Source organism: Dipodomys ordii, unplaced genomic scaffold, assembly GCF_000151885.1.
Source record: "Dipodomys ordii isolate 6190 unplaced genomic scaffold, Dord_2.0 Scaffold42, whole genome shotgun sequence".
Classification (NCBI taxonomy): domain Eukaryota; kingdom Metazoa; phylum Chordata; class Mammalia; order Rodentia; family Heteromyidae; genus Dipodomys; species Dipodomys ordii.
In genome coordinates, this window is record NW_012267258.1 from 4,238,790 (window position 1) to 4,263,018 (window position 24,229).

General features: G+C 52.3%; 1 protein-coding gene across 1 annotated transcript in view; it reads left to right on the plus strand.

Annotated features, from left to right (window-relative positions):
* Positions 1 to 1,466: 1,466 nt before the first annotated feature.
* The window catches only part of Rapgef3 (Rap guanine nucleotide exchange factor (GEF) 3), a 29,001-nt gene continuing 6,238 nt past the window's right edge, over positions 1,467 to 24,229 (plus strand). The window contains exons 1-23 of the mRNA XM_013018799.1: positions 1,467 to 1,750; positions 2,246 to 2,458; positions 10,150 to 10,203; positions 10,290 to 10,396; positions 11,730 to 11,851; positions 12,020 to 12,188; positions 12,664 to 12,748; positions 13,247 to 13,307; positions 13,405 to 13,481; positions 13,640 to 13,786; positions 14,468 to 14,580; positions 14,909 to 14,997; positions 15,282 to 15,360; positions 15,555 to 15,714; positions 15,808 to 15,890; positions 17,340 to 17,379; positions 20,163 to 20,244; positions 20,501 to 20,647; positions 22,569 to 22,666; positions 23,092 to 23,217; positions 23,296 to 23,477; positions 23,676 to 23,766; positions 23,884 to 23,934. Of these exons, the coding sequence (XP_012874253.1) occupies positions 1,745 to 1,750; positions 2,246 to 2,458; positions 10,150 to 10,203; positions 10,290 to 10,396; positions 11,730 to 11,851; positions 12,020 to 12,188; positions 12,664 to 12,748; positions 13,247 to 13,307; positions 13,405 to 13,481; positions 13,640 to 13,786; positions 14,468 to 14,580; positions 14,909 to 14,997; positions 15,282 to 15,360; positions 15,555 to 15,714; positions 15,808 to 15,890; positions 17,340 to 17,379; positions 20,163 to 20,244; positions 20,501 to 20,647; positions 22,569 to 22,666; positions 23,092 to 23,217; positions 23,296 to 23,477; positions 23,676 to 23,766; positions 23,884 to 23,934 (2,382 nt within the window). The 5' untranslated portion in view covers positions 1,467 to 1,744. The remainder of the gene's footprint in view (positions 1,751 to 2,245; positions 2,459 to 10,149; positions 10,204 to 10,289; positions 10,397 to 11,729; positions 11,852 to 12,019; positions 12,189 to 12,663; positions 12,749 to 13,246; positions 13,308 to 13,404; positions 13,482 to 13,639; positions 13,787 to 14,467; positions 14,581 to 14,908; positions 14,998 to 15,281; positions 15,361 to 15,554; positions 15,715 to 15,807; positions 15,891 to 17,339; positions 17,380 to 20,162; positions 20,245 to 20,500; positions 20,648 to 22,568; positions 22,667 to 23,091; positions 23,218 to 23,295; positions 23,478 to 23,675; positions 23,767 to 23,883; positions 23,935 to 24,229) is intronic.

The window sequence follows — 24,229 nt, forward strand, 5'->3', positions numbered from 1 at the left end:
AGATGACCTGGATGTTCATTCAAAGTACAGATTCTTGCCAGGCACTGGTGGTTCATGCCTGTAGACTTAGCTACTCAAGAGGCTAAGAAATGAGGATTGAGGTTTAAGGCTATCCCAGGCAGGACAGTTCCTAAGGCTCTTATCTCCAATGAATCACCAGCCTTGAGTAAAAAAATCTGAGAGACAATGCTCATTAGTGAGATATTTGCTTCCCTGACCAGGCAGGCTCAAATGACAGTAGGAAAATAGAAGAGAAGGCGAGAAAAATATAATCAAGTCCTAGGACACTGGAGAAGCCTCGTGCCTTCTATTTTAAACCCTCATTATCATTCTGAGCAATTACGGGATACCATGAAAGTGGCTGTCCATGGGTCACAGTCTCTGAACTCTTGGAAGGAGGAATGGGGAGAAGAGGGCTGCACTGAGCCAACTGTGATGAAGTCTGAGGCCCAGAGAGTGGTGGGACCCCCTAGGTACTGGGCCTGAGGGCAGAATGCTGGAGTCCAGGCTTCTGCTTCACTAGTTCTTGGTGGTAAGGACCAGGGCTGTCTGTTCTCCAAGGGCCACAACAAGGGCCTTCATCATCCATCCATCCATCCATCCATCCATTCACCCACTTGTACATCCCGTCACCCATCCATCCATCTACCCATCCACCAAACCCATCTGTGCATCTATCTATCCATTCATCCATTTACCCACCTGTTTCACCATCCATCCATCCATCCATCCATCCATCCATCCATCCATCCATCCATCCATCCTTTTTTTTTTTCTTCAGAACTGAAGGACCAAACTCAGGGCCTTGAACCTCCCAGGCAAGTCCTCTTCCACTGGGCTAAATCCCCAACCCCCTCCATGGTTCTATTTGTCCATCCATTCCATCCATTGATCCACCCACCCATCCATCCTATCCCTTTACCTCTCAGTCCATCAGTTCCTCCACTCCTGCCTCAATTTCCCCTCAGGTGCCCAGTGCATGCATCTGGGAAGGCAACAGTGGGGAAGCTCGGCAGCGGGATTCCCCGCGGGAAAGCTGCCCAGTCCCTCCCTCGGGCTGCTGGAGAGACCCTGAACTCAAACAGGAGGCTGGATGTCCCCTGGCCGGGAAGTGGCCCCAGCCCGGATTTCCCTCCCGGGTGCGGCCCCCACAATGACTCACCCCTTCCCCCCTTTCCTCTGATTTCCTTGTTTGCATTTCTCCTCCTGGCCATGTGGCGGCCAGCGGAGCCCCTCTTCGCCCCTAACCCCTGGCACCCCAGCGGCTACGTGCACCCCTAGGGCCGCTCCCATGCACTAGGGTTTCTCGGGCTCCGGGCTCCTCGGCCCCGTGCCCGCCCTTCCCTTCCACCCTCCCCTTCGGTAATTCCGGGCGCTTCCTCCCCGCCCCCTCGGCTGGTCCGGGGAGGGGCGCGGGGCGGGCTGGGCCAGGGGGTGTGACAGCTCCCGCCCGGCCCAGTGCCAGCTGCAGCCTCGCTTGGGCGCCCGGTGCCAGCTGGCTCTTTCGTCCCAGCCCGAAGGCGGAGGCTCGGGGGGCTCCTAGTCACTGGGGAGTGTGTGGGGGGGTGTCCCCCACACCCTCCAGCCCTCGACTCATTCAACACCGGGTGGCCTCTCCACTCAGCCCTGCATCTTGCTTTCTGGAATTCAGAACTGGTTCTGTTCACTGCCTGCCCCCCGCCCCCCTTGGATTTAGGCGACACCCCTCCAGGCTCCAACGGAGGTGAAGCTTACATGAAGAACCATGAAGGTGGGTATGGTTGGGAGGGTTGGTCAGGGAGGAGCAGGCGAGAGAGAAGAAGCTGACCCGGTGGGGAGTTTGGGTGGGTGTAGGGGAGGGAGGAGGGGAGGGAGGTTGGAGCCAAAGCTGAATTTCTGGGGCATCCAGTGAGCCCACAAGTTTCATGTTGATGGGAGGGGGTGCAAATCCTTGCCAGGGACTTTGAACAATGGAGAGAGGCAGAATTCTAGAGAAGTCTGAGGAAGAGGCCTGGTCTTCTTCTCTGGAAGCCAGCTGGAGACCCCCCTCTCTACTTCCCTAATTGTACCAGGCCTGCGGGCTGCACTCCAGCAAAGGTCTTCCTGTCCCTCCTCCCCGGGCTGCTGGAAGGGTTTGTAGCACCTCCGCCTGACCAGCCCCAAGGAGTCTAAGGAAGTCTATCTGCCCAGGACAGCTGCGTTGAGATCCTGCTCTTGCCCAATCCACTCTCTATGGCTGTCCACCTTCCTCCTCTCCATATCACAGGTGGGCTGGCCAGGTGAGAGTCGCTGGCAGGTGGGCCTGGCTGTGGAGGACAGTCCAGCACTGGGAGCACTGCAGGTGGGGAATCTCCCTGACGTTGTGCCGGAGGGGTCACTGCTGGAAATGGTGCTGAAAAGAATGCACCGGCCCAGGAGCTGTTCCTATCAGCTGCTGCTCCAGCACCGGCGACCCAGCCGCATCCAGGGCCTTCGATGGGTGAGTACCCACACCCCCAGCCCCATGCTAGGCCAGGTATAGGGCTGGAAAGGGAGTCTGGGATGCTGGTGGGCCAACTTGCTCTGGGAACAGTGAGGGGTATTGCTGGGGTGGGTAGAGGGTGTGAAAACCTGGCCTCAGATACGTGTGGGTGTTTCACATAGTGGCTCTGTGTGTGTATGTGTGTGTATGTGTGTGTGTGTGTGTATAGTGCTCCTATTCCAGTATTGGGGAAAGAAGGAAGGGTTATTGTGTCCATCCCGGGGATTTGAACTGAGGACATGGGCGCTAATGCTCTACCACTTTGAGCCACAGCTCCACTTTTGGCTTTTTGATGGTTAATTGGAGATAAGATTCTCTCAAGAATCTCAAAGCCAGGCTGGCTTTGAACCCTGGTCCTCAGATCTCAGCTTCCTGAGTAGGCTAGGATTACAGGGGTGAGCCACCAGGGACTGGCTCATTGCCTCTGTGTGCTAGGCATTGAGGTAAGGCATTGTGTGTTCTCTCTGGGTTGGGGTAGAAGATGGGTGGGGGGGGGTCAGGTCAAGTGGAGAGGGAAGTAAAGCTTAGTTACTGATCTTGACACGTCACCGTGGCAACATTTGCTTTTAGTGAACAATTGAACAGGGCCAAATCTGCTTGTGAATCTTGGACATGGCTTGTCTTCTGACTTGTAGGGTGGGGGACTTGGGAGGATTCTGATAAGTTTGGAGCTGATGAATGGAGATGGGGGCAGCAAGAATGGGAGGCCAGGGAAGGAAGGGAACTTTTATCCCAGTCACCGGGGAGCCTCTTACATCCCACTCAGCAGACTTAAGAGCTGCTTTCTCTGAGAGTCAGCGAGGTGTGCTCTGTGCCCCTCTGTGTGCATTTGGGGGGGGGATGAGGGCACAGAAGTGGAGGTAGGAGCAAGCAGGTGAGAAACTTGAGAATTCAACGTTCAAGGAGCAAGTCACTGTGTGTATGTGTGTGTGTGCACGCGCGTGTGCACATATGCACACATGCCAGTACTGAGGCTTGAACTCAGGGCTAGAGCTCAAGGCTAGAACTCAAGGCTAGAGCTTTACCACTTGAGCCACAACTCTATGTCTGGCTTTTTGCTGGTCTCATAGACTTTCCTGCCAGGCCTGGCTTTGAACCATGATCCTTAGAGCTCCGCTTCCTTGAGTAGTTGGGATTATAGACATGAGCTACAGCAGCACCTAGCGGGGCGAGTCACTTTGAATAGGAAAACCACTGCCATCTCCTTCCTCTTCCTCATCTGGTCCAATCGCCTTTTCGAGGCTGGGTGGGGGAAACAGAGGCCCTCAAGAGGAAGACTTTTGTGGTAGGAACTCAGTGGGGATTCCAGATGTGTATCACGCGTCTCTGCAGTCCCCCTCTTCCCTACAGTCATCCTGACCAGAGGCTCTGGGGCCTGATCTTGCTCCCCAACAGGGGAGCAAGGGTCACGGCTTTGCCACTGCTGGGAGCCAATGGGGTGGAACCCTCCCTCCCATCTTCCCTCTCAGGCTATAATTACTTGTGCATTTCCTGTCCTCTTCCCAGCTTGGGGAGGCAAGGTAGCTGGAGGGAGGGAGAAGGTCAGGTACCAGGACAATGAGGTCACTGGAGGATCTCCAGGGACCCAAAGTCTGGAGTGGGGAGGTGGAGGAGGCCGCCTGGCTGTCTCCCGACTCCTCTGAGCTCAGAATTGAAGGGCCAGTTTGGAGTAGGAGGCCGGAAGGGTGGGGGTAAGAGTTGCTGGAGAGTGAAGGGGGTCAAAGGCATAGAAGGAAGTCTCCTCCCCTTCCAGGTGTTGGGGAAGCAAAGGATTGTGTGTGTGTGTGTGTGTGTGTGTGTGTGTGTGTGTGTGTGTTTTGGGGGTGGAGGGCTAGAGGCAAGCTGGGGCACAGGAGTGGAGTTATTTCAATCCATCTCTCTTATGTTTTAAGGATGGATTGTGGATGTCTGTGAACCTTCACCTTTTACCTCTTTTTTTGTTTTTTTGTCACTTGTGGGGCTTGAACTCAGGGCCTGGGCACTGTCCCTGAACTTACTTCAGCTCAAGGCTAGCACTCTAGCCTTCTGGTTTTCTGGTGGTTAATTGGAGAGAAGAGTCACAGACTTTCTTGCCTGGGCTGGCTTTGAACTGCAGTCTTCAGATCTCAGCCTCTTGAGTAGCTAGGATAACAGGCATGAGCCACTAGTTCCTGGCTCGTTTTTGACCATTTGATGCCTTTTTGTCCATAAAGTGCTCTCAAGAGGGAATGTGCACCCTAAAAGGGGTGAACTCAGAGTCCAGGAGGACAGAGCTGGGGTGTTTTTTGTTTTGTTTTTACTCCACACCTACCTCTTAGAAAACTCAATAGTATTCTATCAATCTTCTAGACTCACACACCTGAAGCATTCTCTCCTAGACCAGGATAAGAGAAATGAAAATCAAACAAAGACAAGAAAAAAATGAAAACAGTACAAGATGAAGGCTTAAGGTTGGATGCAGATACAATTGGGGCCAATGTAGCCTTAGAATGGGATAAAGGCATCTGTAGAAACTATGAGGGAGAGAGGAGATCTTGTTTGATGGTTGTTTAGGGGCAGAGGAAGGATCAAAGTGATCTCTGTTGGGCTCCACATGCTCAGGAGCCTAGCACACTATTCATCAGGTGACCATTTTGGGAGAAGGGTGGCCCTGTTCTCTAAAACCAAAGACATGAGTTCATCCAGTCTGTTGAAATAAAGGCAGTAGCTAAGACCGAAAGACTACCTAATCCCACATACTGTTTATTATGAGAGCTTCCCTCTAGCCTATAGAATAATAGCTCTCACCAGTGGGATGGAATAGGCCCTAATGTCTTCTTCTCCATGTGATAGCTGTGAAAATGGAGGTTCAGGGAGGGTTGCAGAGCTGCGAAGTGACACAGCTAGGCTTTGCCCCATCCCAGGAAGATAATCTGGCTGTGAAGTTCAAGTTTTTGTGAGGTGTCTTCGTTTGTTTGTACCCATCCTGGGGCTTGAAATCAAGGCCTGAGAACTGTCTCTGAGTTTTTGTGCTCAAAGCTAGTGCTCTATCACTTTGAGCCACAGCTCCATGTCTTGCTTTTTGGTGGGTCATTGCAAATAAGCATCTACCAACTTTTCTGCCTGGGCTAGCTTTGAACTGTCATCCTCACATTTCAACCCCCCTGAGTAGCTAGGATTACCAGTGTGAGCCACGGGTACGTGGCTTCACTGTGTCCTCTGTTGATGACCCCCAGGTCAAGCCTATGAAACCCCATGCATCTTTCCCTGTCTACCACACACAGCCTAGCTTGGGACTTTAGCCATGACCAAGGAAACTGGTCTGACAGGTCCCCATACCATCTGGCTCTATGCCTGTCCCTCTAGCCTGGCTATGACACTCGCTGACAGGTTGGCAAGGTGGGGCTGGCCACCCATAGCACCTCCTCTTCCACCCGGAATCTTCCTTGTCTGGAAATAAGCCACCTTGGCCCATACCAGCTGAGAACCTCCAAATGACCTCAGGGTTATTAGATGAGCTATGCAACAACATATATTTGCATGTGTTGGGGGTGGTTAGTACCCATCATAAAATAATAAAATTTGTAGTTATTTAACATTTAGGAATCACATACTACAAGATAGACACTGAGGTATATGCTTTCTATTATTAACTCTTTTTATTTTTTGTCAGTTGTGGGACTTGAGCTCAGGGTTTGAGCACTGTCCCTGAGTTGCTTTATGCTTAAGGCTAATGCTTTACTACTGTGAGCCACAACTGCACTACTGGGTTTCTGATGGTTAAATGGAGATAAGAGTCTCACAGACTTTCCTGCCCAAGCTGGCTTTGCACCATGATCATCAGATCTCAGCCTCCTGTGTAGCGAAATTTATAGGTATGAGCCGCCAGTAGGGGTGTGTGTGTGTGTGTGTGTGTGTGTGTGTGTGTGTGTGCATGCACGTGTGCACACACTAGTTCTGAGGCTTGAACTCAGGGCCAGGGTGCTATCCTTTAGCTCTTTTGCTCAAGGCTAGTGCTTTCCCACTTCCACTTCCAGCTTTTTGCTAATTAGTTGGAGGCAAGGGTCTTCCAGATTTGTCTGTCTGGGATGGTTTCAAACTATGATCCTCAGATCTCAGCCTCCTGAGTAACTAGGATAACAGGTGTGAGCTACAAGCACCCAGCTTTATTAACCCATCTGATCCTTACAATAACCCTGTGGCTAGGCACCAGTATTTTCCTTCACCTCCCTTTTACAGATGAGGAAACAGAAGCCCTGGAAGCTTAAATCATCCTCTTATCATTGCTCAACCAGGTTGTAATAGGAGAATCAGAATTCAAACTCAGGCCTTTGGAGCCCATTGAGGCTAAACACTAGTCTCCCTCTAGCCCATCCCCAGAGGCCCGAATGGATGCAAACATTGTTAGGGCCCAGATGGACCAAGCCTGTCTAATTCTATTAGCCCCTGGTAGTCCAGCTGACTTCACTCATGGAACATTCCTGAAGGCAGAACACCTGTGTTGTCTTCCTGTCTAGGACACTCTGTGTGGGGGCCGGGGGGGATCCTTGAGGGTAGATGCCATGGGCATTTTGGGTAGTCAAGATTGTAAGCTTTGGAGCCAGACAGGCATGAGTGTGAATGCTGTTTACCAGTGGTCATGGCAGTTACATAACCTCCTTTCTTTCTAGCTGTGAAATAAGATACAAACACTTACCCAGGCTCAGCATGGGTAGCAGTCAGGAAGAAGAATCTTCCATTTCTAAGTCGTCCTGGGACTCTGGCCAGTTACTTCAGCTCTACGGGCTTCTGCTTTCCTTGGAAAAATAGGATGACTTTAGGTAGCATCCACAAGCCCCCTTCTCCGACCCTCTCATGCCCATCCCTTGGGATGGGACAGGAAATGCCCAGTCTTGGCCACATGACCTCCCCTCCTAGGTCACAATAATACCAGGAAGGGAGCTGGAGCTGGAAGCTTGGGATTGTGAGCACCAGCGGAGAGCTCAGGGCAGGGACTGGGGTGACCTGGGCATTTTGACATGAGCAACAAGAACTCATTAGCACTCAGGCACTGTTTGTTCCGACACAGGGGGGCTGGCTGGGTAGCATTCCTGCCCTTCCTCCCTTCCTGACTCCTCCTCCTTCTCATTTCCTGTCCTCAAGTCCCCAGGGCTCTGTATCTGGCACTGGATTGGGCCCCATGACCCGGGCAGGGATACCCTTGGGACACCTACTGACTTCCGCCCAGCCCTGGGCCAGGAGCCCGTGCACACCAGACCTCAAATTTCTGCTTTGGCATAGTGGCGTGATGCCTATCATTAGGGGCCTGCCAGGGGAGGAGACTCAGGTTCCAGCTCTGCAACCAAGTCCCTTTGCAAGGCTCTGAGTACATGGAGGAAATCAGGAAAGGAGAGAGGAAGGGAAGCTAGAAGAAACAGGCAGGTATGGTGAGAATGCTACAACTGTGGGAAGGAATTTGAGGTTACTGATCGCTGGCTGGCATTCCCAAGGGCTGACTTACCCAGGACCCTTCATCTCAAGACTCTAGTTTCTCCCTGTGTCACAGAGACCAGATGACACCTGCTTATTTCACACCTGACTCGTGTGTGTGTGTGTGTGTGTGTGTGTGTGTGTGTGCACCCACGTGTGCTTGTACATGTGCTGGTACTGGGGCTGGAACTCAGGGCTTCATATTCTTGCTTGGCTTTTCCACTCAAGACTGGTGCTCTCCCACTTGAGCCACAGCTCCACTTCTGGCTTTTGTTGGTTAATTGGAGATATGCGTCTCATGGATTTGTCTGCCTGGGGCCTAGCTTGGAACTGAGATCCTCAGATCTCAGCCACATGAGTAGCCAGGTTGACAAGTGTAAGCCACCAGCTCCCACATTTGATTGTTTTGATTTTGTCTTTATTATCTTTAAGTAGTTGTACAAAGGAGTTGCCATTCAACAGAGCAGTTTATGAATACAAGGCATCTTGACTGATATCTGTCTCCCTTTACCATTTCCCCCATCTCTCCTAACCCAACCCCTCCCCCAGCTTAAATATTATTATTAAGTGGTTGTACACTGAGTTACAATTGTATAAGTCAAATTATGAGTGCAATGTTTCTTGATCAATGTCAAACTTTTTCTTTTTTTTTTGTCGGTCGTGGGGCTTGAACTCTGGTCTTGGGCGCTGTCCCTCAGCTCTTCAGCTCAAGGCGAGTGCTCTACCACTTGAGCTACAGTGCCGCTTCCGGTTTTCTGGTGGTTTATTGGAGATAGGAGTTTCACGGTCTCTCCTGCCCGGGGTGGCTTTGAACCGCGATCCCCAGATCTCAGCCTCCTGAGTAGCTAGGATTACAGGCGTGAGCCACCAGCGTCCGGCCAAACTTTTTTTTTTTTAAAGCAAGTTAGTGAACCTGTTTCACAAACTGTCAGGTGCTCTGCCTTTACTAGGGCTTGTTGAGGAGTGGCCATTCTCAGGAACTGTCAAAAAAATTCCATTATTCCCAGGTGGCTGTTAAAAAGGAAGGCAGTGCGGGCTTTCATGGATCCCTGGTTGCTTGATGCCCCCTCCCTCCTCTCTCCCCTCCCCCCACCCCGTGCAACTGAGTTGTTGCTATAATAAACTCTGTCTTCCTGAGTCTCTCCTGTAGGCTATCAAGGCCTTACTCATGCTTCCAAGTTTATGGACTTGCAGCATCTTGCAGAAGAAAGAAGTTTCCAGCAAGTAGCCCCACCCTGTGCTTCCCTGATGAATAATAATAGTGGCGTGTATACACAGCCATATGCCAGGCAATGGTTTAAATATTCAGTACGTATTGATTCACATGCCCCTTCCAGAAGCATTGTTAGAGCTTTACAGGTCTTCTACATGAGGAAACTGACATTGGGACAGACTAAATCACTTGTTAGGGTCAGGCCACTAGGAAACAGAGGAGCAAAGATCTAATATAGGAATCTGACTCTGGAATTTGTGCTATTAACTACCAGGCTGAACAAAGGCCCAATAGGGGGCACAAGACCCACATAGTTCTATGGTATGGTAGAGAAGCTAGGTCTGGGGCCTAGGCCTGTGGTCTCAGCCTAGGAGTGGGTATCCCAGCCCCTTGGTCTTCGTGTGTGTGTGTGTGTGTGTGTGTGTGTGTGTGTGTGTGTGTGTGTGTGTGCAGCACTGGAGCTTGAACTCAGGGCCTGACCACTATCCTTTAGCTTTGTTACTCAAGGCTGGTGTTCTAACACTTAAGCCACAGCTCTACTTTGTTTTTGTTTGTTTGTTTGTTTTGGTGGCTAATTGGAGATAAGAGTCTCTCCGGTTCTGAGGCTGGCTTTGAACTGTGATCACCAGATCTCAGTCACCGCAGAATCTAGGATTACAGGCCTGAGCCTCCAGAACCTAGCTGGGTCTTCTTATCCTTCATCCTCATCCTCCTTCCTATGTTGTCATTCCTTCCCTGACATGGGGGCGTTTCCCTGGCTGCCTGCACACCCCTGGGCTGTCACCTGTAGGGACAGCGTGGGTGGGCATGGAAGGAAGAACAGGACCTGCTGAAGAGGGGTAGAGAAGAGGGGGTACCTGCCACACAGCATAGATAGCAAGTCTCTATTTGTCAGATGTGTGTGGGGCCAGGAATGGAGTAAGCAAAGCTGAGGGTGAGTGGGCCAGGGAGGGTTTCCACAGCTATATTTGAAGGACTGGCACTGACCTGTGCACTTTCTGCTGCCTAGACACCGCTCACTAGCAGTGAGGAGTCCCTGGACTTCAGTGTGAGCCTGGAGCAGGTACAGAACAGGGGTGGAGCGGGGAAAGGGGGCGGCAGGATGAAGGTTCCAGGGTCTGAGCCAGCCATGCCCATCCTCCTTTTAAGGCCTCCACAGAGAGGGTGCTCAGGGCTGGGAAACACCTGTACCGGCATCTGCTAGTCACCTTTCCATCACTCATCCGTGACCGGAAGTACCACCTGCGGCTCTATCGGTGAGTGGAAGGGGGCCTGCCTGCCTCTGCTCACCCCCATTATTAATTTGTGTGTGTGTGTATTTGTGAGTGTGTGCATGTGTGCTTCCATGCTTGCTTGCTGATATTGGGACTTGAACTCAGAGCCTTGTACTCTTGCTTGGCTTTTTAAAATTTTGCTCTAGTACTCTACCACTTGAGCCACATTTCCAGCTTTGTGCTGGTTAATTGGAGTCTCGTGGACTTTCCTATGTGGGCTGGCTTTGAACTGTAATCCTCAGATCTCAGTCTCTGGGAGTAACTAGGATTACAGGAGTGAGCCACCTGGCCTACACCCATGGTTTTCTCTTTGCCATTTTAAGCATCTGTGCTTAGACCTGATCTGGGCTTGGATCTGACATTTCCTTCCTTCCTTCCTTCCTTCCTTCCTTCCTTCCTTCCTTCCTTCCTCCCTCCCTCTCTCCCTTCCTTCCTTCCTCCTTCCTTGTCAAATTTTCTATCATTATAAAGGTGATGTACTGAGGGCTTACAGTTACATAACTCAGATAAAAGGTACATTTCTTTTTGGACACTGTCACCCCTTGCTTTACTCTCTCCCAGATTTTCCCTCCCATCCCCACCCGCAAGTTGTATAGTTCATTTCCCACCTAGTGTCCAGTGAGTTCCACTGCTGCATTTGTTCACTCTTTGTCCCTCCATTTCTATGCTCCCCTTATACTCCAAGACAGAGAAACAAACAAACAAGACAAAAAGAAAATAAAACCAAAACAGCGACAAAGAAAAAGCTTCTTGTTTCCATTTCCTGGAGTTCATTTTGATAAATATTATTTTATATGACCAGAGGCACATAGGCATTGTGCCTTTGTGTTCCTATCCTAAGAGTATCTTCCTTTGGTCTCACTGTGTGTGAATGCATAGAGTCCTGTATAATTCATTGTGCCCAATATATTTTAGTTCTGGCTTCTGCATATGAGAGAAAACATGATGCTGTTTGTCTCTCTGAGTTTGGCTTACCTCACATGACTTGATTTGTTCTAGGTCCATCCATTTCCTTGACTTTTGCCTTTCTTTTTTATTTTTTTTTTGCGGGGGGGAAGTCCAGTCGTGGGGCCTGAACTCTGGGCCTGGGCGCTGTCCCTCAGCTCTTCAGCTCAAGGCTAGTGCTCTACCACTTGAGACACAGCGCCACTTCCGGCTTTTTTTCTTTTTGCTTATGTGGTACTGAGGAATCGAACCCAGGGCCTCATGCATGCAAGGCAAGCGCTCTACCACTGAGCCACCTTCCCTGCCCTGACTTTTGCCTTTCTGATAGTGTTTATCCTACTCCCCTCTCTCCTCTTCCCACTTCTCACAGGCAGTGCTGCTCTGGCCGGGAGTTAGTGGACGGGATCTTGGCACTGGGGCTTGGTGTCCATTCACGGAGCCAAGCTGTGGGCATCTGCCAGGTGCTGCTGGATGAAGGTGCCTTATGCCATGGTGAGCCTGAGCCCCAGTGGGATACCAGGGCCAGGGCAGACCAGGGAAGTGGGCCTCACAGGGTCTGGGGGTGGGCTGGGGAGGGAGTAAGCATCACAATGAGGACCATATTACCTACATGGCTTCAATTTCCTCTCTTCCATCACACCTGGGCCTCCATCCCCCCAGTGAAACACGACTGGACCTTCCAGGACCGAGAGGCCCAGTTTTATCGGTTTCCTGGGCCAGAGCCAGAGCCTGCAGGAGCCCATGAACTGGAGGAGGAGTTGGTAGAGGCAATGGCCCTACTGTCCCAGAGGGGACCCGATGCCCTGCTCACGGTGGCACTTCGAAAGCCGTGAGTCACTTACTGCATCCCTGAACCCAGGTCCCTTGTGAAGTTCAGATCCCATCTCTAAGAGGAAGGGAGACACCAGGAAACAGAAGCCCTGAGTTCTGGTGTGGTAGTCTGGCCTTGTGATGGGTCCGTGCAGTTGGGCTGTGGAAAAGGCAGGCAGATTGGGGTTCAAATTCCAGCCTGAGCAGCTAGCGACTCACTGAGTGACCTTGGGCCTTTCCATGGCAGCTTCCCCTTCTAGCCAGAATAATAGTGCTCGCGTCATAAGACTGGTGTGAGGGCAGAGGGAAACCATGCGTGAAAGGTATCTGGCATCAGGGCTCACGCCACAAAGGTTAGCCCAGTATTGATAACGATCGACAGCATTCATGGGCACCATCTGGCCCCAGGCCCGAGGCGGGTGGGTGGATGGGTAGATGGCGCTGGCTGCTCTGCCTGGCCCTACACCACAGCCCATGTGTCACTGTGCCTGCAGCCCAGGTCAACGCACCGATGAGGAGCTGGACCTTATCTTTGAGGAACTGTTACACATCAAGGCCGTGGCTCACCTCTCCAACTCGGTCAGTGCGCTTTGCCCACTCTGCTAGCCAGGCCTGTCCTGTTCCCCAGGACCTCCTCTTCCAGTTCTATCCCAGGGACTCCTTGCTGGGCTGTCTTCCCCTCATCTGAGGCTTGAATTTGAACTCAGGGCCTAAGCCCTGTCGCTGTTTTTTGTTTTGTTTTGTTTGCTCAAGACTGGCACTCTACCACTTGAGACACAGCTCTACTTCCAGCTTCTTGCTGACTAATTAGATAAGAGTCTCGTGGACTTTTCCTGCCTGAGTTCACACTGAGCTGTGATCCTCAGATTTCAGGCTTCTGAGAAGCTGGGATTGCAGATGTGGGCCATTGGCTCCCAACTCATTTCCTTCCCTAGTATTGTCTCTGCCATATCCCAGGCATGCCTGGATCAGCCACATCTCTGTTCCCTAGTGCTCTTTGAATCTGCCCAACCTGGACCTTCTTGACTAGAGCTTGCTGCCACTGACACCCTCTCGCCCATCCCTTCTCATCCACAGGTGAAGCGGGAATTAGCAGCTGTTCTGCTTTTTGAACCGCACAGCAAAGCAGGCACCGTGTGTAAGTCAGGCTGGGCAGAGTGTCCTGGACCGGGCAGGGACCCATGGAGGTGAGGTGGGTGACAGTAAGGACCTTGTCTGATCTGTACTTCTTTCAGTGTTTAGCCAGGGGGACAAGGGCACCTCATGGTACATTATCTGGAAGGGGTCTGTCAATGTGGTGACCCATGGTAAGGTGAGTCCTTCCAGCTCACCCCCTCCTCCCCACCAGGTCTATGTCCCCGTGGGCAGTGCCTTAGCCAGTCCCTGGCTGCTGATCCTGTCTGGGCTCTCCTGGAAAGGGCTGGGAGGAGGGGGGTAGTGGGGACAGGGCCATGACCGTTTTGGCTGCAGGGGTTGGTGACCACACTGCATGAGGGAGATGACTTTGGACAGTTGGCTCTGGTGAATGATGCTCCCCGGGCAGCCACCATCATCCTTCGAGAAGATAACTGTCATTTCCTGCGTGTGGACAAGCAAGATTTTAACCGCATCATCAAGGTACCATTGTTGGGAGGGGGTGTGTGGGGAAGGGGAGGGTATGGGATTTGGCCCTGAGAAGTGGGGTGGGGTGGGGACCAAGAGCAAGCCCCAGAGAGAGCCTACGAGGAGAAACTGAGATGTGTAGGAGCAGGGACTGCGGGCCTAGTGGTATGTAAAGAGATGAGGTCCTGTAGCATGCTGAGGGTTCCGCGAGACCTCAGGCCTGGTGTGGGCTTCCATGGGGACTGGTGGGGGTTCAGAAGTGAGAGGTTAGAGTACAAAAGGAGGCTTGAGCTGGGTGCTGGTGCCTCACACCTATAATCCTAGCTACTTAGGAGGCTGAGATCTCAGGGTCACAGTTCACTGCCAGTCTGGGCAGGAAAGTCTGTGAGACTTTTATTGCCAATTAAACAGAGAGAGAGAGAGAGAGCCCAGAGTAGAGCTATGGCTCAAGTGGTAGAGTGCTAACTTGAAGCAAAGATGTACAGGGACAGCACCCAGGTCCTGAGTTCAGGCCCACAAAAAGTCTCCTCCCCCCCAAAAAAAAGGAGGCTCTGGCTAGGGCATATGTAGCAGAACAAGGGCCAAGTGTTCTTGGGAAGATCATGTGCTCTGAGTCTAGAAGGGAGGAGGAGGTGGGAGATACAGTCTAAGTTAGAGTTCTGGTTGTATCAAGCCTCCATGCTACTTATTCCCCAGGATGTAGAAGCAAAGACCATGAGGCTGGAAGAACATGGCAAAGTGGTGCTGGTGCTGGAGAGAGCCTCTCAAGGGACTGGCTCTTCTCGCCCTCCAACCCCAGGGAAGAACCGGTAACATGCTTCCTTTCCACACCTCTACTTGGACTTCACAGTCTTTGGCCCTTTTCTATGTCGTGGCCCCTAGCCTCTGGTCTCCAGAGGGTAGGAGGCATCAAAGAAATAGGATGCACGTCTTGGGTCAGCTCCCCACCTGGCCACACCAAGATGGAATGAATTTGACAAATTGGGAAGTGATATAATGGATTATTGATGTCTGTCCTGGTGTGGGAATGGGAACAAAGAGGAGAAAATCAGGAAGTGATAATGATTGATTATTGATGTGTCCCCAATGTGGGGAGGAAGATCAGTCTACATGCAATGGATTTGCCATTTCTGCTAGGTACACAGTGATGTCTGGCACTCCAGAGAAGATCCTAGAACTCCTATTGGAGGCTATGCGGGCAGATTCCAATGCTCATGACCCAACAGGTAGGGGCAAGAGACACCCTGCCTGTTCTCTGACTCATTGGGTGGTCAGTGCCTTGGGAGAGACCAGATGTGCTGACCTCATTGGGTGCTGGGTGGGTACAGGTAGGCAGCTGACAGCGAGTGTTCTTACCTGCACTTTGGGCTTGGGTGAGGAGCACTGTCTCGGGTGCTGGATGCTGCTGGTGCCTTTCCTATGGTAGACTTGAGGACGGGACACTCTAGCTGGGCACACATGTCTGCTCTATATTCTGAAGCCCTCTCACATTCCCCACTTTGCACAACAGAGACATTCCTCAGTGACTTCCTCCTGACCCATAGCGTCTTCATGCCTAGTGCCCAGCTGTGCGCTGCCCTGCTGCACCAATATCCTTCCAGCCCCAGGGCCCTGTGCATGGGGGTCAGGGATGACATGTTAGTATGACTGTCGTGAGCCTTCTCTGGTGTCAGTTCCGGCCGGTGGGTGGGCCCTGTGTCCCCTGATCCTTCTCTGCCCAGGTGTGATGGCTGGGTGGGGCCCTGGTTGTACGTCATGGCTCCCTTGACCAGTCAGTGCCCACCTTCCATGCGGAGCCCGCAGAGCCTGCCGGGGGCAGCGAGCAGGAGCGCAGCACCTACATCTGTAACAAGAGGCAACAGATCCTGCGCCTGGTCAGCCAGTGGGTGGCGTTGTACAGCCCCATGCTCCACAAGGACCCTGTGGTCGCCAGCTTCCTCCAGGTAGTGGGGATGGGGGCAGAGCTGCCAGGGGCTGCCCAGAGAGGATGCAACAACACACAGTAAAGAGTCTTAGGGGTTCTTTGCTGTTTCCAGAAACTCTCAGACCTGGTGAAGATGGATCCCCGACTTAGCAACCTCCTGAAGGAGCAGTGGCCAGAGAGACGTCGACACCACAGGTGACAATGCTTTGGTGGAAATCCTCTTCACACCTGGTAGGGCCAAGCGAGCATGCGCTCTGGTCAAGTAACCGGGCATTAGAAATTTGAGAGGCGAGAGCTGGTGGCTCACGTCTACAATCCTAGCTACTCAGAGGCTGAGCTAGGAGGATTGCGGTTCCAAACCAGCTGGACAGGAAAGTCTGTGAGACTCTTAGCCTCAGTTAAGCACCAAAACAAAGAGCCAGACATGGAGGTGTGGTTTAAGTGGTAGAGGGCTAACCTTGAGGGGGCGGGGTGAGGGGGTGAAGCGAAGGGGACAGTGCCCAGAATCTGAGCTGAAGCCCCAGTATTGGTGCAAAACAAAAAAGAAAGAAAGGAAGGGAGGGAGGAAGGGAGGAAGGGAGGGAGGGAGGAAGGAAGGAAGGAAGGAAGGAAGGAAGGAAAGAAGGAAGGAACAAAGGAGAGAGGGAGGGAAAGTGGGAGGGAGGGAGGAAAGAAATCTAAGTGACAGCACTTATTACAATTGGCTGTCCCTGTCAGGATCCTGGGTATGCATTCTGACCTCCTGTGCCCCACATTAGTCCATTTGCTCATCCCATGTAAATCACCACTGCCTTCAGTGCCAGGTCTTGTGCATTGCCTGGACTTTGTCTTGCCTTCCCAGACGTCCTATGGAGAAACTGGGGGTCAGGGGTCAAGAGGTCATCCAGACCATTGGGTTCATCTCCCCCATGGTTGAGAAATCACATACAGGGCCCAGATCCTCATCTCATCCTCTCCCCAAATCCTGCTTCTGTGTGTGTGTGTGTGTGTGTGTGTGTGTGTGTGTGTGTGTGTGTGCGCGCATGCGTGCTGGTACTAAGGCTTGAATTCAAGGCCTGGGCAATGTCCTAAACTTAGCTTTTTCACTCCAGGCTGGTATTGAGCCAGCTACACTTGAGCTACAGCTACACTTTTGCCTTTTTTTTTTTGGTGGTGGAGGGCGGTCATGGGTCTCGAACTCTGGGCCTGGGCACTGTCCCTGTGCTCTTTAGCTCAAGGCCAGCGCTCTACCACTTGAGTCACAGCGCCACTTCCAGTTTTCTGGTAGTTAATTGGAGATAAGAGTCTCACGGACTTTCCTGCCCGGACTGGCTTTGAACCAGGATCCTCAGATCTCAGCCTCTTGAGTAGCTAGGATTGCAGGTGTGAGCCACCGGCACCTGGCTCACTTTTTCCTTTTTGCTGGTTAACTGTAAATGAGTCTTGTGGACTTTTCTGTCTGCTGTGGCCTTGAACCACGATCCTCAGATCTGAGCCTCCTGAGTAGTAGTAAGGATTGCAGGCGTGAGCCACTGGCTCCTGCTTCCCTTGGAGTGGCTGGGGAGGATGGGCTGGGGCCAGGCTGGGACTGCTGTTCCCTCTGCCTGGCTGCTTGCCTGCCGGGTGCCCGGTGGCCCTCTCACCAACCTCTCTTCTTGCCTGCAGGTTGGAAAATGGCTGCGGGAATGCATCTCCTCAGATCAAGGTGGCTGCCCTGCCCTGTGAACTCTCTGTGTCTCCAGGCTTGCCTTCTTCCCTCTGCCCCTCCAGCCCAAGCCCACAGGAGAAGCCCTATAAAGCAAGGCTTGTCCAGGCACAGAATATCCAAGGGGCTGTGATGGATGGTTTCGGCCACTGAGGCTTAACGCAGCATCCTTACCCCCTTCCCCAAGGGCCTTTCATTCCTTAGGGAGGTAACACACCGCTAGAGCTGGGAGATGAGGTCCCCTGTCTGGGGTCATCCTGAAGCTTCCTGGTGACCAATTCAGGGGTAGCCCAGAGGAAGATGAACCCCTTCCCTAGGAAGTCCATGTGGCCAGCACCCTTCCTGGCTGGAGCTGAGTGAGGGTAGGGAGGAGCTGAAATTCGGTTGAAGAACGGAGAGAGAAAGGACTGGAAAGCAAGGTAGATTTGGCTGATGGTGGTGCGTGTTGAGAATAAAACCCAAATACCTGTCCAGAAGCCTGTCTCATCTCACCCTCCTGTTTGCTGGAGGCTTCCAGAGCTGCTTCTTTTGCCCTGACCTCAGGGCCTTTGTACTTATTCCAATGCATAGACCTTGCTTTCTTAGGATCGTTGGCTTGATCCTTCTCATTCCAAACCCATAATATTGTATTCCTACTTCCAGATTTTTTTTTTTGGTGGTTAATTGGAGATTAGAATCTCATAGAAGCTGGGCGCTGGTGGCTCATGCCTGTAATCCTAGCTACTCAGGAGGCTGAGATCTGAGGATCATGGTTCAAAGCCAACCCGGGCAGTGAAGCCCGTGAGACTCTTATTGCCAACTAACCACCAAAAAACCAGAAGTGGCGCTGTGGCTCAAGTGGTAGAGCGCTAGCCTTGAGCTGAATTGCTGAGGGACAGCACCCAGGCCCAGAATTCAAGCCCAATGATTGAAAAAAATATATCATAGAGTTTCTTGCCTAGGCTGGCTTCATATCATGATCCTCAGATCTCAGCCTCCTAAGTAGTTAGGATTACAAGGCATGAGCCACTGGGCACCCAGCCCTTCCATAGTGTTTAAGGTCAGACCAGGTCTGAAAGAGAGGAGGGAAATGTTTCCTGGCCATGTGGATTTAGGGAAGAATATCTTAGAGCTGAGGCTTGCAGAATCTGAGGGTTGAGGATAAAAAGCACCCGGAAGACAGCTCTGGAGAAGGAAGGGCAAAAGAGGGTATTAGAGAGGCCAAGGAGGCCAGCCCATGGAGAAGAATATGGCCTTTGTCCTAAGATCAGCACAACCTGTGGAAGGGTTTGACCTAAGGGTTGACAGGCTCAGATTTGAGATTCAGATATGTCAGCTGAAGAGCCCTGCTTTATCTCCCAGCTCCTTTGACTCTGCTTTGAACACTGGAGAAGGAGAGGTGGCCATACCTAAGTGAGAGGTTGGGGGAAAGTGCTGGCCATCTCAGTGAGGAGTGATGCCACTGGCCAGGGGCAGGAGGGGCCCCCACCCAAAGTAACAGGCAGAGAGAAATAGTCTGGGGTAAGGAGAGGCGCGTAAAGCCAGGGAGAGTCCAGAAAGTTAACATTTGTTTGAAATAAGTCCTCTCTGTATAGCCCAGGCTGGCCTTTCTCTGTTGATCCTCCTATCTTGACCTCCCAAGGGCTGAGATCACAGGCATGTGTCACTATACCTAACAGTGGTAGCAGTGTGTGTGTGTGTGTGTGTGTGTGTGTGTGTGCTGGTCTTGAACTCAAGGCCTGGGGGCTGTCTATTCCTGAGCTTTTGTACTCTACCACTTGAGCCATGGCTCCACTTCTGGCTTTTTGGTGATTACTTAGAACTAAGAGTCTCCTGGGCTTTCCTGCCAGGGCCGACTTTGACCTCTGATCCTCAGATCTCAGCCTTCTGAGTAGCTAGGATGACAGATGTGAGCCACCAGCTCCGGGTGGAGGCCTGTGAAGGACTCTGATGCACCTCTCCCTGGAAATCTAGGGGGCGCAGGAGAGTGCGGGCTGGGCCTGGAGATCTACCACACCCAGAGCTGGAGCGGGGGAAGTCAGTACTAGAGCGAGCAAGGAATTTGGGTGGGAACAGGACCGTGTTAGGACAGGCCAGGAGCAGAAGTTCTGTCCTGCATGGAGCCCACTGTGTGCCAGATGCAGGCCTAGCTGACACAGTCATGTTGGTGGACAGGAAGAAGCCCTGCCACACAGCTCCTGGGTGGCCTTGGGAATCCACATGTGTCTCATCCACTAAAGGAGAATAATAATGACACTTCCATATGTGCATATTTTAGATACTTAGAACAATGTCTGGTTTACAGCACGAGTAGCTGAGGAGGGCACGGAGGAGAAGGTGTTTTCATCTTAGAACAGCTAAGCACCTCGTAGGTACAGAGCGATGAGCCCACAGAGGGAGGGTATAGACTTGCCTATCCCTCTCCTCATTTCTTTTCTTTTCCAGTGCAAGTCCTAGGGCTTGAACTCAGGGCCTAGGTGCTGTCCCTGAACTTCATTTGCTCAAGGCTAGTTAGTGCTCTACCACTTGAGCCACAGCTCCACTTCTGGCTTTTTGGGTAGCCTTTCCTGTTCAGGCTGGCCTTGAACTGCAATCCTCAGATCTCAGCCTCCTACGTAGCTAGGATTAGAAGCATGAGTCACTGGCACCCATCCTTCCTAGCTCCTCTCCAGCTTCTTGGCCCAGTGACTTACCTGCCTTCGATTAAGCAGGTGACATGGCAGTGTGACAGACCCATGCTGTCCCCTCCCAGTCTGGCCTGCCCTACCATGGCTTCCTGGTGTCTCATACTCTCTCCCTTCCAGGCCCGGTCCCCATCTGCGTGGCTTCCCAGCCAGGATGATTCCCTCCCCAGCAACCACGGTGCCATCCGAGCTGGGGACAAAGGTGAATGGCCAGGGCCAGCCAGGCATGGCTTGGCCTCGCTTCCCCTCTGTCTCTGCCTCGCTCACCCTGCCGTGGTGACTTTGACCTCAGGGGGCCTGCGATGAGGGGGGGTATACTGTTCTCTGTGGAGTCTCTGCTCCAGGCCATCAGGCAGGCCAATTACCTGAGTGTCTTGCCTAGGCTCAGGGCTGGCCCATACTTCCATACCTCTGGGGTGTAGGAAAGGGGACACAGCTCAGTCCCATTTCTTCTGCAGTGCCCTATGAGATCTGCCGGCCTGACCACTCTGTGCTGACCCTGCAGCTGCCTGTGACAGCCTCGGTGAGGGAGGTAATGGCCGCCCTGGCCCGGGAGGATGGCTGGACCAAAGGCCAGGTGCTGGTGAAGGTCAATTCTGCAGGCGGTACGTTGTGTCTCTGGATGGACTTCAGGCCCAGATCCTGAACGAAGGTCCTAATTTCCTCTATTACCAGCACTGGTGTGAGGTTTATTATGTCTATGCATACTGCTATCCACATGGTGTTTAGGCTCCTGAATGCTAGGGTCTGCGGCCTGCATTTGACACCAGCCCTCTAGTTCACTTGCTGTGTGTTCCTGGGCAGAACACTTAATCTCTCTGTGCGCTCCATTTCACTCTTGGAAAATAGGGGTAAGAGCCAGGCACTGGTGGCTCACACCTGTAATCCTATTTACTCAAGAGGCTGAGATCTGATGATCATGGTTCAAAACCAGCCTGAGCAGAAAAGTCTGTGAGACTCGTATCTTCAATTAACCAGCAAAAAGCCAGAAGTAGAGGCAGCCTTGAGCGAAAAAGCCAAGTAAGAGCATGAGGCCCTGAGTTCAAGCCCCAGTACTGGCGCACACGCGCGCGCACACACACACACACACACACACACACACACACACACACTCCCAGCCCAACCATGACTTTGCTGTGTAATCCTGGGTGAGTTACTTAGCCCCTCTGGGTCTCCCTGTCCTCATCCTATATATGATTGTGAGCATTGTACTTATCACGAAGGACCACCATGCTTATTAGATTAATGTGTGCCAAGCACACAACAGAGGTCTTAAGCCAGAACCTGGAATACAGTTGCAAGGGGATTATTATCAAGACCTCTTTCAGAGTGCTTATGACATCACAACCGACTGTTGTCTGTAAAAGTTGCAGCCCAAGGCATTCAGGAATTGGAGAAAGTTAGAGAAAACGGACAAGGGGTACAGATGTGGAAAGCCTTTTTTTTCCCTTCAGGAAAGGGAGCAAAGTCCAATGAGTCCCTGGTGTGCTCTGCTCTGGGAAGCACTGCCCACTGGTGGCCACTTGGTGGATTGCAGCAGGCCCAAGTTGATTGTTCTAGAGACCTGACTACATGACCAGCCTTTTTTTTTTTTTTAGATCCCTCATTTCTAGACCACTGACAGACACCCATGCCAGTATTGTGTTTTACTGTAGATTCCTTCATGAGTGTGTATTTTGCCTACAAATTATACATTTATTACCCTCCTAATAACATGTTATTATAAAGCTAACAAACTGAAAAGGCAAAATATTTGAGAACATCAACTATAAGTAGTAGTGCTAATTTCTTTTTTTTTTTTCTGGATATATGGATGGTCTTGAATACTTTATTTTGAAAGCCATTGGTCTAGAGATTGGGCACTCAAGCATGACTAAAAATCATCACCAAGATTTGGACAAGTTTTTTTTTTGTTTTGTTTTGTTTTGAACTCAGGGCCTGGATGCTCTTCCTGAGCTTTTCTGCTCAGGGCTGGCACTCTACCACTTAAGCCACAGGCTCCACTTCTGGGTTTTTGCTGGTTAATTGGAGATAAGAGTCTCATGGACTTCCCTTTGCAGGCTGACTTCAAACCACAATCCTCAGATCTTAGCTTCCTGAGTAGGTAGGTTTATAGGCATGAACCATCTGTACCAAGCTTCAAAGGTTTTAAACAATTTTATCGTTATCATTAATATTTTTTATTATTGTAGAAGCATCACATACTTACAGCCACATGGCCTTAAGTGAACTCACTTGACTTGTGGAGTAATCAGGCAAGTCCTGTTGTCTCCATTTTAGGAAGAAGGAAACTGAGGCTCAGGGAAGTTGAAGGTCGCCCAAGGTCAGCCTATCTCATTAAGAATCCCTTTTATCTCCCCTCCGGGGCAGTATGGAGTTGTGGCCACTTGCACCTGTGCACTTAGAACCACCGCACAGCTGGTCCAGCTGTGAGTGGAGGGAGCCTCCCAGACCAGTCCTCCACCCTGGACTCCAGCTGGCCTCCCTCCCTGCTCCGACCCAGCACAGCCTCTTCTCTCTTTGCAGATGCCATTGGCCTGAAGCCAGAGGCGCGCGGTGTGGCCACATCCCTGGGGCTCAACGAGCGGCTCTTTGTTGTAAACCCACAGGATATACATGAGCTGGTAGGGGCCAGGCGGAGTGCCAGGATGAGCTCTGGGCGGCCGGGGTGGCTTCTGGGGGAGGCCATGGAGAGCAGAAGGAGGAACCTGGCTGTGGCTGTTGCTGGTCCTGCCAGGAAGAGGAAGGAGTGGGGGATGGGCCTGCTGAGGAGGATGCTCCCCCAGGAGAAAGAGGACCTACCCTAGTTAGGGCTGTCTATCAGACAGGACCCCCCCCCTCCCCATCAGCAGTCCTACAAAGAGGGAGTGGGGAAATGCCCCTTTGGGGAGCCTCTTTGTTCCAGCCCTTAGGGGCATCTGTACTCCATGTACACACCGACACACAGACACACACCTGCCATAGCACCCCTCCTGTTCTCCCTTCCCTGTTCCTTTCCCCCTGGTTTCTCAGGCACCCCAACCCCTCCTGAGCATTCTCCCACCTGCAGACCCCACACCCTGAACAGCTGGGGCCCACGGTGGGCTCTGCGGAAGTGCTGGAAGTGATGAGCGCCAAGGACCTGGCGGGTCAGCTGACCGACCACGACTGGAACCTATTTAATAGCATCCACCAGGTATGGACAGCAGAGCTGCGGGGAGACGCACAGGCGATGCCAGGCCTCCTGGGCACACCTGTTCTGCCCTCTGTCCAGGTAGAGCTGATCCACTACGTGCTAGGCCCCCAACACCTGAGAGACGTCACTACGGCCAACCTGGAGCGCTTCATGCGTCGCTTCAATGAGTTGCAGTACTGGGTAGCCACGGAGCTGTGTCTCTGCCCCGTGCCCGGTCCACGGGCCCAGCTGCTGCGGAAGTTCATCAAGCTGGCAGCCCAGTGAGTGCCCATGGAGATGGGGGTGGAGAGTGCAGCACAGGCCCCAGGTTGTCTGGTCTCAACTCTGCACTGCCAGATCCCCCATCTCCTTTTGTGCTTGGGTCCCCTCCTCCACCCCCCACCAGCTCACCTTATAGAAGCAGCAGGGTGCTGGGTACACGGCCACTTCCCCTGAAGGTTCTCTGGGTTTTCACACAGCCTCAAGGAGCAGAAGAACCTCAACTCCTTCTTTGCTGTCATGTTTGGCCTTAGCAACTCGGCCATCAGCCGTCTAGCCCATACCTGGGAGGTAGGTATGGCTGGAGGATCCAGTTCTGAGGTCAGGCCTCCTGCGTCTGGGTGAGGGCTTGGGTGAGGCTCCTGTCCCCACAGGGGGCAGCTCACCCCCCTCTCCTCATGTTCACAGCGGCTGCCCCACAAAGTCCGGAAGCTGTACTCGGCCCTGGAGAGGCTGCTGGTGAGTGTGCCTGGCCATCCATGCCTCCTTCTAGAAGCCTGCTCTTATTGGGAGCTGGTGGCTCATGCCTGTAATCCTAACAACTCAGAAAGCTGAGATCTGAGGATCACTGTTCAAAGCCAGCCCCGGCAGAGAAATCCATGAGACTTTTATCTCTAGTTAGCCAGCAAAAAGCTGGCAGTGGAGGTATGGCTCAAGTGGTAGAGCACCAGCCTTGAGTGAAAAAGTCGAGTGAGGGCTAGGAAGGTGGCTCAATGGTAGAGCGCTTGCCTTGCATGCATGAGGCCCTGGGTTC